Genomic DNA, 18469 nt, shown 5'->3' on the forward strand with positions numbered 1-18469 from the left:
GTTTCCCTCGTACTCGATCTCCGATGGTCGGGAGATCGGTGGGGAATCGCGCAACTTGCGGAGGTGCTTTTCGCCTCGACGCGATGTGATATTTTATGACGGGCCGATGCCCGTATCGTGGCCCGACGGATGTTCGGTCGGGCTGTACGCGGTCGCTGGTCGCCGGTAGGTGGGGGTTCGTTACATATTTAATATAATTTATGTTACAGTACCTTTGTTAGTAGCATAATAAGTACATAAATATAACATTATTAATTATTTCGTCAATTTAACAAGTTTTCTAACCTTAATCTCACTTCAGATATTAAATTAAAAAAAATTTCTCTCCATTTTAATATAATAATATATTATTAATAAGTATAACATTTATTTAATTGCAGGCATATTCCTTCAATAATCTACACTGTGTATCTTCGAGTTTATTATCAAGTAAGTATAAAATTACCCAGATAACCAAACCTGCAAAAGCAGAATCCCACACAGCGGATTCATATAGCCTACTGTGTCCGCATTAAGCTTGTGTTTTGTAGACAGAATCTGCTGGACAAAATCTGACAGCATATTGGCGGCAGAAAAGGAGCAGATCAGTCGAATGCAGTCTCTGTCCACAGAACACGAACTTAATGCGGACACAGTAGGCTATGGATTTGCTGTGGGATTCTGCTTTTGCAGGTTTGATTATCTGGATACATATTATGTTATGTTCAAACAATTTATGTTGACGTATAATAAGTGTATTTTATTTTTACAATTAAATTTTATTTCTTTTCACCATATTTGCATATCTAATTTTTTCTTTTTCTTTCCTTTATTTATATCATCGTTATCCATGTATTTTCTTTATTTGACTTACATTCATATCACTGTCATTGCATGTCTCTTCTGTAAATATTTATTGTCTGTAACTTCAGCTTTAAATTCTGAAACGATATATTTTGGAAAGTAAGCATTTTGCAAAAATATGTAAATATATTTTACAAAAATTGTAATGTTTAAAGTTAAACTGTTCAAACTGCTAAATGGTTTTTCTTTAAACACTACAATTTTTATAAAATGCTTTCTTTCCGAAATATTAGACCGTTTCAAGGCTTTTCACACACATCTTATATGTATATTTGTATATATATATAACAGAAATCTTACCTGAACAATCGTTCGATAAGAGCATTTCGTATGAGAATGCCATCCCCAGGCTGCCAGTGAGGTTCGGCCACCGGAACATCATTATTTATATTTACTATTTCATCATCATCTTCTAAGTTATCGTTGAAAATCAATAATAGATTATGAAGAACAGCACAAGCCACGACAATGGATGTAGACGTTAATAATTTTGTAGTAAGTCCTTTTGACAAACAAGGAAATCTACGTTTCCATATACCAAACGTTCTTTCGACAATTCTTCTTGTTCTTCCATGAATTGTATTATAACTAAAACAAAAAAATATATATCATAAACAATACAATTATATAAAAAAAGTTATAAAAATTGTAATTATAAAATACATGTCGAACCTTATTTCTTCATCCGTTCTAGGATTACCAATCGGCGTAAGTAAAAAGAGTCAAGCGGGGTATCCAGCATCTCCCACAAACATTCCATCTAGTTCGCCTTGCTTATCGCATATATATGCGAGAATTTTGGAAGATCCTACTGTTATGTTCGCTTCCTGGCCATTCAGGAACGATATCTATAATTTCTGTGCGTGGTCCAACAATAACCTGAAAAGAAAAAAGTGAGATGAGGACTGCTTTCTCAACAAAATCAAAATGATTAAAGTAATTTCAGATTAAAATGATCCATGTATATGATTCGATAAATTTAAAATTTTATTAATAAATTCATTAATGAAATTTTAAATTATGTATTAAAATACATAATGAAATTTTAGATTTGACCAATCATGCACAATCATTTTGGTTCTGTCACAAAAGCAGCTGGATAATATTTTTTATATACATATTTTCTGTATAAAATATTTTATTAAGTTATTCAAAGAAATATATATGTATGTACCTGAACGTTCAAAGTAAAGTATCTTTTTCTATTTCTAAAAATTTCGTCAATATTTTGAAGTCTAGTATGTACTAAACGAATATGAGTACAATCTATTGCGTCATCGATACTAGGTAAACCTATACCTCCCTGACCACGTCCAAGTTCCTTAAATACTTGTTTATTCTCATATAACGGTTCACCTTACATGTAACGCTTCACCTTACATACAATATGTACACCCTAGTTCAACGCTAGTCGGACGGGAGCGCGCTGATGCGCAGGACCTTGGCACGCGGTCGCAGTCGCGAAGTTGCGTGGAAGCCAGGGTGCCAAAAGCGTGCGCCAGGCGGCGAAACGGTCTGGTAACCTGCTTCGTCGGCGGAAACTAGGAGGCCGAAAGCCGACGTTCGCCAGGCGGCAAAACGGTCTAATGACCTGCTTCGTCGGCGGAGTCAAGGAAACCGAAAGCCGGCGTGCGCCAGGTGGCAGAGCGGTCTAGTGACCAGCCCTGTCGATGTGGAATGGTGCTCGATCCTGATCGAGCCCGGCTTTATACCCGTCGGGGCGATCCCCACGCGCTCTCAGCAGCGTGGTGGGATCGGTTCCCCGACGGGGATACTAGACTCTCGGGAGGGTCCGTAGACGCCGAGTCCCGTATAGTGGGGCGGATGGTCGGCCCCGGGACATAGTGACTTTCGTCACATCACCCCCCGTTTTAGGGTGGGTGGGGGCGGGTGGTAATGGCCGAACCGCTCGGGGCTGACCCCGGCGATCGAACCGGATAATCCACCGGTCGCCGGTGTCAGTCACCCGGTACTTCCGCGCACGGCGATCCGGTACGGGACCTCGACCACCCTCCCGCCCGGCAGCGCCACTTGCACCGGAGGGAGGGGTTGTACCCTACCGGCGGTGCAGGGCGGGCCGGGTCGGGTTGGGGTGGGAGAGGCCGAGCGGTCCGGTAAGCCGTAGCCTGGTGGTGGCGCGGTCGGTGGCGCTGGTGGCGCAATCGGTAGCGCAATCGGTTGCGCGACTTGCGGCGAGATGGCCACGATGGACCTTGGAGGCGGGGCACTTGGCGGTGCGGGCGGCGGCGGAGCGTGGGGCGTGGAAGGGGGCGCGGATTGAGTTGCGGCAACGTATCCCGGGGGGGCTTCCTCCTGGTTCGACGTCCCCGAGGTGGTGGTGGGGGCAGCTGGGCAAGGAAGCTCGCCTTCCTTCGCTGGTCAGCGTCGGATGTTGCTGGAGCTTGAGATCACGCTCCCGAATAGTTCGCGTTCGCGTTCGCGTTCCTTGCGGTCTTCCATTCTGGAAAAAGCGATGCAAGCAAGGGCGCGTGTCGTTCTTATATAGAGGGGCGACATGGGATGGGGGTGGCACGGCGTGGGAGTGACGCGGCGTGGGAGTGACGCGGGGTTGGCATGGGGTGGGTACCCCGATCTGTTTCATGTGGGAGGGAGGCTTTATGGGCTGTTCACAGGTTTCAAAAAGCTCAGTTGTGTTAATGATACTTAACTTTTGAGGGGCTGGCGGTCTCCTAGTTCTCCGGGGGCGCCTCCCTCGTCCGCGTCGGTGTCGGTGTTATTCCCCTCGTCCTCCGGTGGCGCCGGCTTCAGATCCTGCATGTGGATGAGACGATGCGTCGCACCTCCATCGGACCACTGAACTTCGGTGCTAACTTGGCGTTGAAAGCGTTCTCCCGGTTGGACAGGGGTCGGTCGCGCTTCCATACTAGCTCGCCGATTTTTGGTCGCCACTCGCGTCGTCACAGATTGTAATGATGCTCCTGTGCTTTGTATGCTCTGGCGAGGTGTACTCGTAGGCGTCTAGTAGGGCCCGGTGCCGGTCTTCCGGGGATAGTTCCTCCGGTTGTTGGCGGTCCTCCGGGTGCGGTTGTGTTAGCTCCCTCCCGTGCACGAGAAAAGCGGGCAAATATCCGGTGGCCGCGTGAGTTGCCGTGTTTAGTGCGAACTGCAGGGCTTCAAGGTGTTGGTCCCAGCTCCGATGGCGGTCTCCGACGTATTGCGAAATCATTGTTTTGATGGTTTGGTTAGCCCGCTCCACGGGGTTGCAATGTGGAGCATAAACAGGGGAGGTTCGGTGCTCGATGCCGAAGTCCGCGAGGAGCCGCCGGAAAGGTCGCGACGTGAACTACGTTCCGTTGTCGGATATTAATCGCTGGGGGCATCCGTGGCGGTAGATGACGCGCCGGGTGACTTCGCGAGTTACGGGGGTAGCGGTGGCTTGCCGGAGGGACACTAGTTCGACCCATTTGCTGAAGCGATCTTGAGCCGTTAAGAGCCAGGTGTGGCCAACTAGGTCAACCGACACCTGTTGCCAAGGCGCGTTCACTGGGGTCGCGTTTAGGTGATCGGCCGGTTTTCGTTAAAGGACCTTATGAGCTTGGCAGGTGGGGCACTGTCCGCACGTATCGGGCGACTTTTCCGGACCAGTAGTATAACCGGGCCACCCGGACGATGGTTTTTGCTACCCCTAAGTGCCCTGCGGAGAGTTCGTCATGTAGCCGTTCTAGCACCTCCGGCCGTTGTTCTCGCGGCACTCCACTGGTCCTCGGCTGGTGTTTCGCTGAAGTTCAGGTCGTGTAATAGGTGACGGTATAAGCGATTATGGCGGAGCGCGTAGTCCGGAAATTTTTCAGGGTGTTCCGTGACCCTGCGTTTAAGATGCCTGTATCAGGGGCAGGTTGGTCTGCTGATGGATCCCACCTGAGGTTCCCGGGAAAGGGCCTCGGCTACATGGTTCTGGTTCTCTTGTCGGTATCGGATTTCGAAGTCATATGTTGCAGTTCGAAGAGCCACCGCCCCAGCCAGCCCGTGGGGAATTCTATTTGCTGCAGCCATTTAAGCACCTGGTGGTCGGTGAACACGGTGAACCGGTACCTTTCCAGATAGTCGCGCATTCGGCGGATTCCCCAAACTACCGCGAGGCACTCCAGTTCCGTGGCGCTGTAGTTCCCCTCGGCTTTATTCAAGGTTTGGCTGACGTAAGCAATGACCCTTTCCCTCTGGTCGTGATCCTGCGTCAGCACGGCGCCCAATCCGTGGGTGCTGGCGTCGGTTTGCAGGAAGAAGGGCTTTGTGAAATCCGGACAGACTAGCACCGGGGCCGAGGTGAGAGCGGCCTTTAGGCTGTTAAATGCGCTTTCCTCGGTGTCTACCCATGTCCAACGTGCGTGCTTCCTGGTAAGGGCGGTGCCACAAGGATTGCAAAGTCGGATATGAACCGCCGATACAAGGAAGCCATCCCCAAGAACTGGCGCACTTTTCGGAGGGTGGTAGGTGCGGGCCACCCGGTGACCGCACTGATCTTTTCCGAGTCTGTGTGTACGCCCTGTCAGTCCACAATATGACCAAGGTATCGCAGGCTGTCGCAGCAGAAGTGGCATTTGTCCGGGTTTAGCCGGAACCGGGCCACCCGGAGGCGTCGAAACACTTCGGCCAGTTGTAGGTAGTCCTCGAGGGTGGCAATTGCCACGATGACATCGTCCAGGTAGACTAGCACGTTGGGTTCGAGATCCAGTCCCAGGACGGAGTCGAGTAGTTGCTGGAACGTAACCGGGGCGGAGTGGAGCCCAAAAGGCATGACGGTAAATTGGTACAGCCCTCGTCCGGGTACCGTGAATGCCGTGACCGGGCGACTGGTTCGTGCTAACGGGTCCTGCTAGTACCCGCTCTTCAAGTCCAGTATTGATAGGTATCTTGCCTCTCGGAGCTTGTCCAGTGTGGCAGTGATGTGGGGGAGCGGGTACGCGTCCTTCTCTGAAACGTCGTTCAGGTGGCGGGAGTCAATGCAAAAGCGGTGGGTTCCGTCCTTCTTTTTTATGACGACCACTGGCAAGCTCCAAGAGCTGCACGACGGCCCGATCACCCCTTCGACCAGCATCTTATCGACCTCCTGGTCTATTATAGCCTGCATGGCCGGATTTCGTGGTCGGTATCTTTGTTTGATGGGCTGCCCTGGCTTGAGACGAATGTGGTGCTCCACGTGAGGGGTAGGTCCCCGGATCCTCTCGAATTTTGGAAGCTCTGTCGCGAGAAATTTCTGGAGCCGGGCGGCCTCATGCGGTGTCCGTTGGTTGAGCGCTCCCACGGTGGTGCATTCAACATCGGGGCCGGGCGGAGAGGGCCTAAGGGTCAGGCGCAACTTTCGCCACAGGTCCACCCCGAGTAGCACTTGGCTTCTCAGCCGTGGTAAAACGACGAATCGGTGCCTGTACGTGTGTCCACGTAGGCGCAGCGGCAGGTGAAGGACTCCCATGATGGGGACTCGAGTCCCGTCGGCGAGGTGTACGTGTCCCTCCCCCGGCCCGGTGTCGACGCGTCGTTGAAGGAACAGCTGAGCCGTCTCGTCGCTGACGTAGGACATTTCTGATCCTAAGTCTAAGAGCGCCCGTAGCTTGTGGCCGTCGATGCGGACGGGCAGGTGCGGCCGCGGGTTGTAGTTTATTTGGTAGTGGGCTCGGTGACGACCGCCACGTCGCTGGCCCGCTGGACGTTTCTCGGTGGGTGGCAGTCGCGTGTCAATACTCCGTCTTTTCCACACCAAGAACAAAACTTTTTGGGCGGCCGTTTACAGTCCAGTCGGGTATGCCCGCGTTGTTTGCAGCGCCAGCAGCACTCCTTTCGTTTGTACGCGGCGACAGTGGCAGCAGCCTTCGGGGTGGGCTTGACTTCAGGTGAGCGCGTTTTGCGTCGTTGCTCGATCTCTTCGTATCGAGCGGCCTGTGAGCAGGGCGGTTTGCCCCGTTAGTGGGATGAACAGTTGATAGTCCGGATCCATGTTCTCGTAGATCTGCTCGATACGGTCTCGCTCGGAATATCCCTCAGTTCGGCGCATCATCATAGTCAGGGCCGTGGCGTATGCTTAAAATGTTTCGCCCCTTCGCTGGTGGCGGCCCTAAATTTCAAGCTTCGGCGTTGATAGCCTGGTGGCAGGAACGCCTGCCATGAATTTTCGGAGAACTCTTCCCAGGTATTCCATTGACCGGTGTTGTTCCTATACCAGAGGAGGGCATCGCCTCGTAGTAATTTAGGTAACCCTAGAAGAAGGTGTTCTCCCTCCAGGCCGTAGCTAAGTCGCAGCTCCTCGGTTCGTTCAAGGAACATGAGTGGTCCTTTTCCATCGAAATGATGCCCCCACTTTCTAATCTGGTTGACGATCTTGATTCTTTCCACTGGTCCGAATGCTGCCCTTGGGAATTCCTGATAGGCGGCTCCTTCTCGTTCTGTCGGGTAAGCTCCGGGCGGGCGTTCTGGTTGGTTCGGCATGTCGTCGTCGGCTAGCTCGACGAGAATTTCCGGTACGTCGGGAGTCTGGAGGCTACCAGAGTGTGCGGTGTGAAACTGGTGTAGCCTTTTCCGGAGGGCGTCCAATGGAGCGGCGGTATCTATCCCGTATTGCTGGGCAAACTGTAAGGCCTGCTCTTTGGAAAGGTTATTGATCCACAAACTCATTCGGTTTTTACGCAAGCTGGGTTCCCACTAGTCGAGTCCCTGTTCGGGCGCCATGTAACGGTTCACCTTTCCCGAACGCCTCGGATTGCCTCGTTGGATGCCAGAATTCGGGAGAAGAGGAGAAACCAGCTTGCGTACACCGTTGTCAAATTAACAAGTCTTTATTATCAACCTTATCCTAGATACATTACTTAGCTTACGGGGAATCTTATGCTAATCGCATTCCTTAGCCTACGGAGAGATATATACAATATGTACACCCTAGTTCAACGCTAGTCGGACGGGAGCGCGCTGATGCGTAGCACCTTGGCACGCGGTCGCGGTCGCAAAGTTGCGTGGAAGCCAGGGAGCCGAAAGCCGTGCGCCAGGCAGCGAAACGGTCTAATGACCTACCTCGATGGCGGGGACTAGGAGGCCGAAAGCCGGCGTGCGCCAGGCGGCGAAACGGTCTGGTGACCTGCTTCGTCGGCGGAGTCAAGGAAATCGAAAGCCGGCGTGCGCCAGACGGCAAAACGGTCTAATGACCTGCTTCGTCGGCGGGGATCAGAAAATCGAAAACCGGCGTGCGCCAGGCGACAGAGCGGTCTCGTGACCAGCCCTGTCGACGTGGAATGGTGCTCGATCCTGATCAAACCCGGCTTTTATACCCGTCGGGGCGATCCCCACGCGCTCTCAGCAGCGTGGTGGGATCGGTTCCCCGATGGGGATACTAGACTCTCGGGAGGAGCGTCCGTAGACGCCAAGTCCCGTATAGTGGGGTCGGGCCCAGGACATAGTGACTTTCGTCACACTCAAAACGTGATTCTTCTGACGATGGTATTTTTATATATCGGTTAATGTAGCTAGCCAATAAAGTAGACACTCGAAATACAATTCTAGAAATTGTTGGTTGCGATGATGTTATTACATCCCCTAAAACAAGCTTTAAAATATATACTTATTAAATTATTTTGTAATTTTTTAAAATATTAATATATATTTATGTCTATATTTATGTATATTATATAATATAAAAATAAATTGTTAAATAATTTTTATAATTTATAGATTGTAAATATGTGTGTATATATATATATATATATATATATATATGTATATATATAATTTACCTGAAAACTTGCTGTTGAGTAAAATCTTAAACATATTAATAATTGCAAAATAGAAGATATTGGTAAACCTCGATTGTTTATTTTGGCAAGTCCTTCTTCTATTAAAGGTAAAATGCCAAACATGATTGTATTTTTAGAAAATCTGAATCTTCGTTCAAATTCCTATTCATTATAGAATTCGAAAGGATTCTGATAATCACGAAGATATCGTTTAGGAACACGTATCTGTATTTCTTCTATTTCCTCATCACATGAAAAATTTAATTCTGCCATCTCCAAATTATTATCCAGATTGTTAAACATGCTAATATTTTTTCGAAAAGTCTAATCTTAAAAAAAATTGCTGATGTTCCTGCAAAAGATCAAGCCATTAACATCAATTATGTGAGAGCATATTTTATTTTGATTACCTTACGTTTAAAATCGTCAGTCTTTCCTGGTTGATCTCGATATTATCCGTAAATTATATTCCAATGATTTATTTAAAATAAAATGCTGGTCAGTCAACAGAGTAATGTAAAAAAGTTATTGCTTAAGACGTCCTCGGACACGTCTTGGAGAAGATTGTCCGATTTATCAATTGTCCTTATTTATCAATGTGTGCGTGAAATAAGATGATCCTAAATGACAATGAATTCATTATTAACAAGATAATCTTAATCCCATGCTTGAATGTGTTTATAAATTATTTAAGATGTTTTCAAATAAGATTTTCTTGAACAAGGCTTGAGAATTTACTTAAATCCCGCCTTCTTTATTGACTATGAATCTAGAGGGCGTCTTAAGACCAAACTTAAGGTAATCTTAAGAACAAATTCCGACTATGAATACGGCCCTACATAATTATTTTTTTTTACTAACTACCTTTTCTCGTTACCGATTACTGACTACTCGGGTGAAAAACTGCTTTTACTCATTACTGATTACTGAATACTGACTAACTGACTATTAACTAACTCTCTTACTACTGTTAACTGACTTACTAACTGATTCTCTTCAAGATTTGGTATTATATATACAGAGTCTTACAGGGGGAGGATCCAGATGTAGGTGGTTCAAATATTCTAATTGGTAGGATTCTTTTTCAGGATTATGTGGTGGGTGAATTCTAAGTTTCTTGGGGAAATAGTTTTTTCCTTTTGCCCAATCATACGTTGAGTAATCTGTCAAAAGTTTCTCTGTTTCCTCCCACATTCTTTTAATTTTATCGAAGGGATTCGACCTATCGCGTAGGTTATCTTCCCTTTGGGTTTAAAAGATAAATAATTCTTTATCGTGCTGGACGTATGACGGTATTGTTTGCAGATAGAGGAAACGGTTATTTATTTTTTTGCTAATGTTTGGATTCTTTATTATTCATTTCTTGTGAGAAAACGTGAAACCTTGCTTCGAATCCGAGTTTGTTTTTGTATTTATACGTTAAAAATTTATGGTTGACTCGATATTCAAAAGGTGTTTATTCTCGATATTCAAAAGGAAATAATCAACTTGGTCGTTTCGTCCATCTATGTTCGTCGTCACATTTCTAACAGACTAATCCTAGACGCATAAAAAATTATCGGAGATCGTTGGAACCGAATTTCTTTTATTAAGTTATTTGTTTCTTTAACGAAGGGAAATCGTGGAGTCTGCCGGACGTAACATTCCTTTATTCTGAATTTTAATATTTTCGTTAGGTAAAATATCTGTTATAAAATGTGATCCTGAATATTGATCTCCTAATTTTCCTTTTTTAGGTTCACTTAATAGAAAAACCTCGTCATTTATTTGAAAAGTCTGTGGATTAATATTTCTATCATAATAATGTTTTGTTTTGATTTTTGATTCAATTAAACATTTTCTTCCTAATTTTTGTAAATCGTGTATATTTGATATTAATTGGGATAAATAATCATCAAATGTTTGTTTTTTGTTATAACTTCTATTATTTCGCTGGACGGTTGTCTGGCTATTTTGCCAACTACCAACTCATAAGGAGCATATCCAGTCGATTAGTGAGTACTTGTATTATATGAAAATGTTGCACATTCAAGTAGTTCATTCCATTCTGTAAATTTATTTACGTATTGTTTTAAATATTCAATTAATATTAAATGTGACCTTTCTAAAGCTCCATTAACTTGTGGATAGAAGGCCGTTGTTTTAAATTGTTTAATTTTAAATTGTTTTGCAAATCTTTTCATTAAATTACTAGTAAAATTTCTTTCTTGGTCTGTTAATATTGCTTTAGGGGCTCCGAAAAAAAAACATGAAATATTTTAATATTGCGTCAGCAACTTTAATTATTGATTTGAGGTATTACAAGAGAAAATTTTGTAAGATAGTCTTGTATAGTTAATATGTATAAATTTCCTTTTGATGTTTCAGGCAAAGGTCCTACTATGTCTGTTGAAATTTTTTCAAAAGAAGAATAAGGAGTGTCTGTTATTATTATTGGCTGTTTAGATTTTACTCTTACTAGTTTTTTTATTTCACATTGCAGACATTGATTAACATAATTTCTAATATCGTCTTTAATATTATTCCAATAAAAATTTTGTCTTATTCGATTATAGGTTTTAGTTATTCCTTTATGACCACCTATTTTAAATGAATGAGCTTCAATAATATCTTTCCTATTATTAATTTCTGGTACTTTTACTAAACGATGACAAATTATTATTTTGATTTGAATTCCGAGAATTGATTCACGAATAAAGCTTAAAATTTCGTTCCACAAGAAATTACCTAACTTTTGTTTTGGCTATATTTATTATTTTGATCGAATTTTTGGTAATTATTTAGATTAAGGAACACTGCGCCGATGACCTCGACCTTGACATATGTTGTGAAAGACATGACCCTGAGTAACTTTTCCTTACAACTTAGGCTGCGTTCCGATATGCACTGCCAGTACTGAAAATCTATAGTTCACGTCACATACACTATAGAATTTCAGTACTGGCAGTAAATATCGGAACGCAGCCTTAATCGGCGGTCATTGTTCATTAAAAAGTTATTAACAAAAGAAGTTTATGTAAAATAGACATACATACACATGCACACACACACACACACGCGCGCGCGCGCACGCACGCACGGGGAGGTGCAAAAAGGACCGCGTGGGCGGGGGAGGGGATCAAGAGAGCTCCGCCCCCTCCCTGTAATTTTTCCTAACTCTAACCCACCAATTTTACGTCACTATTTAGTTGATGTGAAAACATTGGAAACGAACAGCGTGAAAAGTCGCAAACCCATGATGTAGTACAGTACAAGCGTGAACGTTGTTTAATCGAATACAATTAAAAAATTAAACATTTGAGCTCAGCATTTTTCTTGATTTTTGCCCTTTCATTGACTTTCTACGCGAAGCAAACTCATTCGACACTTTTACTGTAATATTAATAAACTTGAACGTAAAGTAAACGACGTCCACACTTGTACTGTGCCACATGGGTTTGCTACTTTCCACGCTGTTCAATTCCAATGTTTTCACATCAACCAAATAGTAACGTAAAATTAGTGGGTTAAAGTAAGAAAAATTACGGGGAGGGGCTCCGCTCCCCCCCTTCCACACGTTCCTTTTTGCACTTCCCCGTGTGTGTGTGTGTGTGTGTGTGTTTTACATGAATATTTTTCAAACTTTTTTTGTTAATAACTTTTTAATGAACAATGACCGCCGATTAAGTTATAAGGAAAAGTTACTCAGAGTCATGTCCTTGACAACATATGTCAAGATCAAGGTCATCGGCGCGGTAATGTAAATAATTACCGAATTTTTTTAAATTACTTAGCAAAATTTATTTGTAAATTCTAATAAAATTTCTTTAGTTATTTTTTCTTTTGTATTTTCTTTACAAATAAAAGTTAAATGTATTTTGTTTCCCTTTTTAAATATTTCAAAATTTCCTACCTTATTTTCTTTAACTCTAGGTATTAAATTTTGCTTTTGAAGTTGTTTCAACTCCTCATCACAAGGTTTTCCATCCGCGGTTAAAAAATACAAATAGTTTTCTTTTCTCATATAAATTTGATCACGACTGTTTATTATACTATGTTTTGGTCCACGTGTTATTATTTGTCTTTCAATATCTGTTTCTTCGTCCAAATTTATTTCGTTATATGTTTCATCAATGTCTTTATCACTATAGTCGTCGTCACTGTCTTTGTCATTGTTATCTTTTTCTATTCCTTCTTCCTCTTCTTCGTTTTCTTCCCCGCTCTCCTCGTCAAAGTAATGAATTTTATTTAAACTCTCACTCTGATTAGTTTTTTCATCTTCATTTTTTGTTAGATTGTTTATTATTTGTAAAAGATTAGGTGGTATAATTACACAGGCACACAAAAAAAAGTGGTTGGTCCGGCGGACTAGACTAGTCAATTCTTATGTATTTCGACCCGCTGAATCCGAATCTTAGGTCAGAATTGCAAAGTTAGCTCGTATTTTCTAACCTAAAAAAAAATTTTTTTTAAATGTTGGTCCGGCAGATTAGACTAGTCTATCCTTATGTATTTTGACCCGCTGAATTCAAATCCTAGGTCAGAATTTCTGAATAGGCTCATTTTTTCCTAACCTCAAAAAAAAATTTTTTTTATAATGTTAGTCCGGCGGACCCAAATAGTCTAACATCATGTATTTTGATCCGCTGAATTCAAATTCAATGTCAGAATTGCTGCATTGGCTCATTTTTTCCTAACCTCAAAAAAATATTTTTTTAATCTTGGTCCGGCGGACCAGAATAGTCTATTTTTATGTATTTTGACCCGCTGAATCCAAATTCAAGGTTAAAATTGCTGAATTGGCTTATTTTTTTCTAACCTCAAAAAACACCTTGTAAAAGCAGTTTGGATCACAAATGTATAATCCGGAACATGCAGGCTTACATAACCACATTACCCGGGGAAAATTCAATACATATGACAAGTTTGAGCTTCTGTGAATAGCGTAGAAAATTCACTCCCTTTTTCTATTATATCTCTTTTATTCTCGAAGGTTCTGTGCAATGGCTTTCTCTTACGTTTCTTTCCTTTCACAGAGATGTCACGTTTGAGCGTCCAGCAGAAATCAGCCATCATATTCACATCCCACTTGCCTTGCTATCGATACTCTATTTCCTTGATGTCTTGATGAAATCTTTCTCCCTGTTCTTTACTATAATCACCTAGATTTTCTGGGAAGTAGTCGATATGAGAATCTAAGAAATACAACTTAAGATTCATTAGGTAACCTAGTTTTTTATAGTTCTCTATCATTTCTGCTCATTCTTTCTCTGTAATTTTAACTTTTGTGATTTCCTAAAAAATTTTCTTCGGGTAATGTGGTTATACAAGCCTGCACGTTCCGGATTATACATTTGGGATCCAAACTGCTTTTACAAGGTGTTTTTTTGAGGTTAAAAAAATGAGCCAATTCATCAATTCTGATTTGAATTTAAATTCAGCGGGTCAAAATACATAAAAATAGACTATTCTGGTCTGTCGGACCAAGATTTAAAAAAAAATTTTTTTTGAGGTTAGGAAAATATGAGCCAATGCAGCAATTCTGACATTGAATTTGGATTTAACGGGTCAAAGTACATAATGTTAGACTATTCGGATCCGCCGGACTAACATAAAAAAATTTTTTTTTGAGGTTAGAAAAAAATGAGCCAATTCAGAAATTCTGAGCTAGGATTTGAATTCAACGGGTCAAAATACATAAGGATAGACTAGTCTAGTCTGCCGGACCAACATTAAAAAAAAAATTTTTTTTTAGGTTAGGAAATGCCAGCTAACTTTGCAATTCTGACCTTGGATTCGGATTCAGCGGGTTAAAATACATAAGGATTGATTAGTCTGGCCCGCCGGACCAACATTAAAAAAAAAAATTTTTTTGAGGTTAGAAAATGCGAGCTAACTTTGCAATTTTGACCTTAGATTCGGATTCAGCGGGTCGAAATACATAAGGATTGACTAGTCTAGTCTGCTGGACCAACCACTTTTTTTGTGTGCCTGTGTTATTTGTGAAGTGTTAGTGTTATTATTGTTACCGTTTCTTAAAGGTGGTGTTTCAGTTTCATGTGTTGTTTCTCGTATGTCATTTTAATGTTGTTTGTTTCTGAATGAGTGTTATTTGTTTCTACGATTGAGAAAGCGTTGTCCGTTTGATTTGTTGAACAATTGTGTATTTCTGCTTGAATTGTGTGTTCAATTGATAATGGTTCTTCTAATTCTCTGAGAGTAAATGGGATGCTTTCTCCTTTTGATTTTTCAAAATTTGCATTCTTGAAACGGTTGGTTCAGGTTCTTCTACCATGGTTCCCCTTCTTGGTGAAGCTGATAAAGGTTTAGGATTTGCGTTTCTTTGTCTTGCTTCATCGTCCTCCGGACACTTTTCTATTAGGTCATATAAAGAATTTATTGAATATATATTTGTCGTAGGATTTCTGGATAAAGCATCAGCATTTTTATTTATTTTTCCGGGCTTATAAATTATTTCATAATCATATTCGGCTAATTTAATCCTCCATCTTGCTAAACGTGAGGTTGGATCTTTAATTTTATTGATCCAAGTTAACGGTTTATGATCTGTTACTAATTGAAACTTTTTCCCGTAAAGATAGGGTCTAAAATGTTGTACAGCGTATACTATTGTTAATAGTTTTTTTTTATTGTGGAATAATTCTTTTCAGCGTCGTTTCGCGAGGCGTAACTAATCGGTTGATCTTTTCCTATCTGTCCTTGACTTAAAATTGCTCCGATTGCAGTTCCGGATGCATCGGTTGTTAGGAGAAAAGGTTTTGTAAAATCTGGATATTGTAATATTGGTGCTTGACAAAGTGCATTTTTTAGTATATCAAAACTCTCATTTTCTTTTTTTCCTCAATTAAAGACAGATAGGGGTTTGGCTATTTTTGAAAATCCTTTAATAAATCTACGACAGTATCCTGCTAATTCAAGAAATTGTTTTACATTTTTAGGGGTTTTAGGAATTGGACAATTTTTCGCTGCTTCTATCTTTTTAGGATCTGATCGGACTCCATTTCTCTAATTACATGTCCTAAATAAGTTACTTCTTTTCTTAATAATTCACATTTATCTGGCTGTAATTTTAAATTTGCTTTACGCAATCAAGACATTAATTTTTCAAATTTAATTGCATGTTCTGTTAGTGAACTCGAATATAATACTATATCATCCAGATATACAATCATTTCGTTCCCTTAAATTCCTGTTAAGACTAAATCCATTAATCTTTGAAAAGTCGCAGGCGCATTTTTAAGTCCAAAAGGCATTCTATCAAATTCATAATGACCATGAGGTGTTGTAAATGCTGTTTTATAACTATCTTCCGGATGCATTTTTATCTGATGAAAACCTGATGCAAGATCAAATACCGAAAAATATTTCACGCCTCCCAGCTGATCTAATATCTCTGTTATGTTTGGTAGTGGATACGCGTCACTACTGTCTTATCATTTAGGTCACGGAAATCTAACACCATTCTCCATCTCTTATTCCCTTTCGAGTCTACTTTTTTGGGCACAATCCATACAGGCGTATTATATAGTGATTTCGACGACTTAATTATATTGTGTTCTAGTAAATCATTAACTTGTTTATTTATTTCATCTTTATGCACACTTAGAAATCTATATTGTCGCCTACTGATTGGAATATCATACTTGTCGGAATTCTATGCTTTAGAACGTTCGTATGCCCGAGTTTTTCTTCGGGTAAATAAAAATGATCTGCGCTCTTTTCTATTAAATCTTCAATGTTCTCTTTCTTCTGAATTTAAATGTTCTCTTTTCTATTTTCTGATTTAACATTAAAGCAAGATTTAAGATTCGAGTTTGAAATGTTAATTGATCTTTCTGAGTTAGTATTTTGAATTTGAGTTTGAAGAATTGAATCACCTAAATGATTCTGCGTTGAGTTAAGTTGAGCATTTGAGTTTGATTTCGAATTTGTAATTGAATTACCTAAGCAATTCGAGTTTGTATTCGAGTTTGAGTTTAATTCTGAATTAGAAATTGAATTACCTAAGCAATTTGAGTTTATATTTGAATTAGGAATTTAATCAATCTCGAACGAACTTGAATTTAAGTTAAAAGTTTTATTGATTTCAAACTTATATATTTTGATTTCGGGAATATACACCCTTTTTTCTTCATCATTGGTATTAATAACTTGTAAATATGCTTTTTCATCTTTAACTGAGACTAAAGCTTCTCCTAAATAGATTCCTTCCGTTACATTTAATCGCGGAACGTATCCTTCTTTTAATTCTGGATTTTTTATTTTTATATGCATTACTGAGATAGCTCTTGGAGGAATTCAAAATATTCCTTTTTTTCAAAAGGTATACTTATATTTTCCCATTCTAATTGATGTTGCTCATAATTGACTTTTGCTTGAAAAAAATCTGTTCCCAAAATGCCATCTTGTGGAATCGGAAAGTTTTCTTCGACCAAATAGAATGCGACTGAACATCCTAAGATGTCTACTTGTGCCTACCCTAAGGCGTCCACATGGTGCGTCGTGATTCCGCAAAGTTTTAAAGTTTTCTTCCTATCTACTATGGTTTCGGGTGTTATAAAATTCCTTTTAATAATATTTGGCCCAGATCCGCTATCTACTAAAAATTTTAGATTATTGGTAAAATTTTAACTATTTAATTTTATGGATGGGACCTCCTCTATTTGAGCTCTATTTACTGTTCGGTATTTGATTCTGATTCTCCCGAAATTATTCGCGTGGGGCGAATCTTGACATTTCCCGGGGTCGCCCCTGTCCTCTCGGGAATCTTTTCGTTTCCCTGATTCTGCGCGTTCTGACGAATGCTATTGTTATATATTCTTTTTCGACATTCTTCAATCAAGTATGACCAATCTTTTTACAATATCTGCATGTTATTACATTTAAATTTGCATTTTTTTAATTTTGTGTATTACCGAAAGATGTTGATTGTCTAATATTGTTATTGTTATTATTATTATAGTTCTTAGTCTGAAAATTAGATTTATTCTGATTTTGATTTTGATTATTTTCTCGACGCTTTATTTGCCAACATTTCTCTGGTATGTATGACCCTTCCTATTGAAATATTGACATGTTACGGTTTCGCCTTTCATATATCGCACCGGAGCTCATTTCTCGGTTGTCGTGTTCTCTGCAAGTACTACGTGTCTTATCATATTAGCGGTCTCTAATTCTCTTTCAGCTTCGATTGCTCGACTTTCTACTTCTTCAAAAATTCCTTCTTTATTTATTATTATTTCTTTATTTAACTTGCGTGAAACTCAATTTCAAATGTTTATCGATTGAATTTCGAAACTTATTTGTCCAGTTTCTCTTTTTTGAGCATCTAATATTCGTTTACCTAATTCGCGAACTCGATTTGCATATGTCACAACCTTTTCATCTTTCTTTTGACACAAATATGTTAAACGTCCTTGAGCTTCATATACTGTTTCCCTAAGCCCGTATTTAGTTCTTAAAAAATTCTACCAATTCCTGCATTGAATTAAAAGTTTTCCCCAAGATAGTTTTATGCGCTTCGCCCTTTAATTTGTTTCGAATCGCTCGGACTAAATTTATTTCTTGTATAGGCGTGATCATGCTGAGCGCTTCCTCACAACCCTCGACAAAATACACTGGCGCAAAAAAAACGAAACAAAATTTTTGACCGATTTTTAGGCAATATTCAAAGTGATGCAACTTTGCGAAAAATCATCAAAATTACATGTACTTTTTTTTAAATTAATGGGCAAAGACTCTACTTTGAAAATCCCTACGCGAAAGTTTGATTTGTTAAGTGCGAACCTTTTGTATCGCATGAAAACCAAACATGTGTTTTTTAATTGAAAAAAGTAAAAGTTTATTATTATTTTGCACAAGTTTCTCATTAAAATCTTGCTAATATTAAT

At 40.9% G+C, this 18469-nt stretch overlaps 1 protein-coding gene across 8 annotated transcripts in view; it reads right to left on the reverse strand.

Moving 5' to 3' along the window:
* Positions 1–18469, reverse strand: part of LOC105830042 — an 80628-nt gene that overhangs the window by 58408 nt on the left and 3751 nt on the right. For 4 of the 8 annotated variants that reach the window (XM_036286757.1, XM_036286756.1, XM_036286759.1 and 1 more), the window contains exons 2-3: positions 1516–1722; positions 1144–1431 (exon numbers count right to left, since the gene is read on the reverse strand). In XM_036286757.1, the coding sequence (XP_036142650.1) occupies positions 1144–1225 (82 nt within the window). In that variant the 5' untranslated portion in view covers positions 1226–1431; positions 1516–1722. Of the gene's footprint in view, positions 1–345; positions 921–1143; positions 1432–1515; positions 1723–8989; positions 9200–18469 lie in introns of those variants that run through there. The other 4 variants (XR_004963228.1, XR_004963229.1, XR_004963231.1 and 1 more) reach the window with 4 other exon arrangements.

The sequence above is a fragment of the Monomorium pharaonis genome, chromosome 5, assembly GCF_013373865.1.
Source record: "Monomorium pharaonis isolate MP-MQ-018 chromosome 5, ASM1337386v2, whole genome shotgun sequence".
NCBI lineage: Eukaryota > Metazoa > Arthropoda > Insecta > Hymenoptera > Formicidae > Monomorium > Monomorium pharaonis.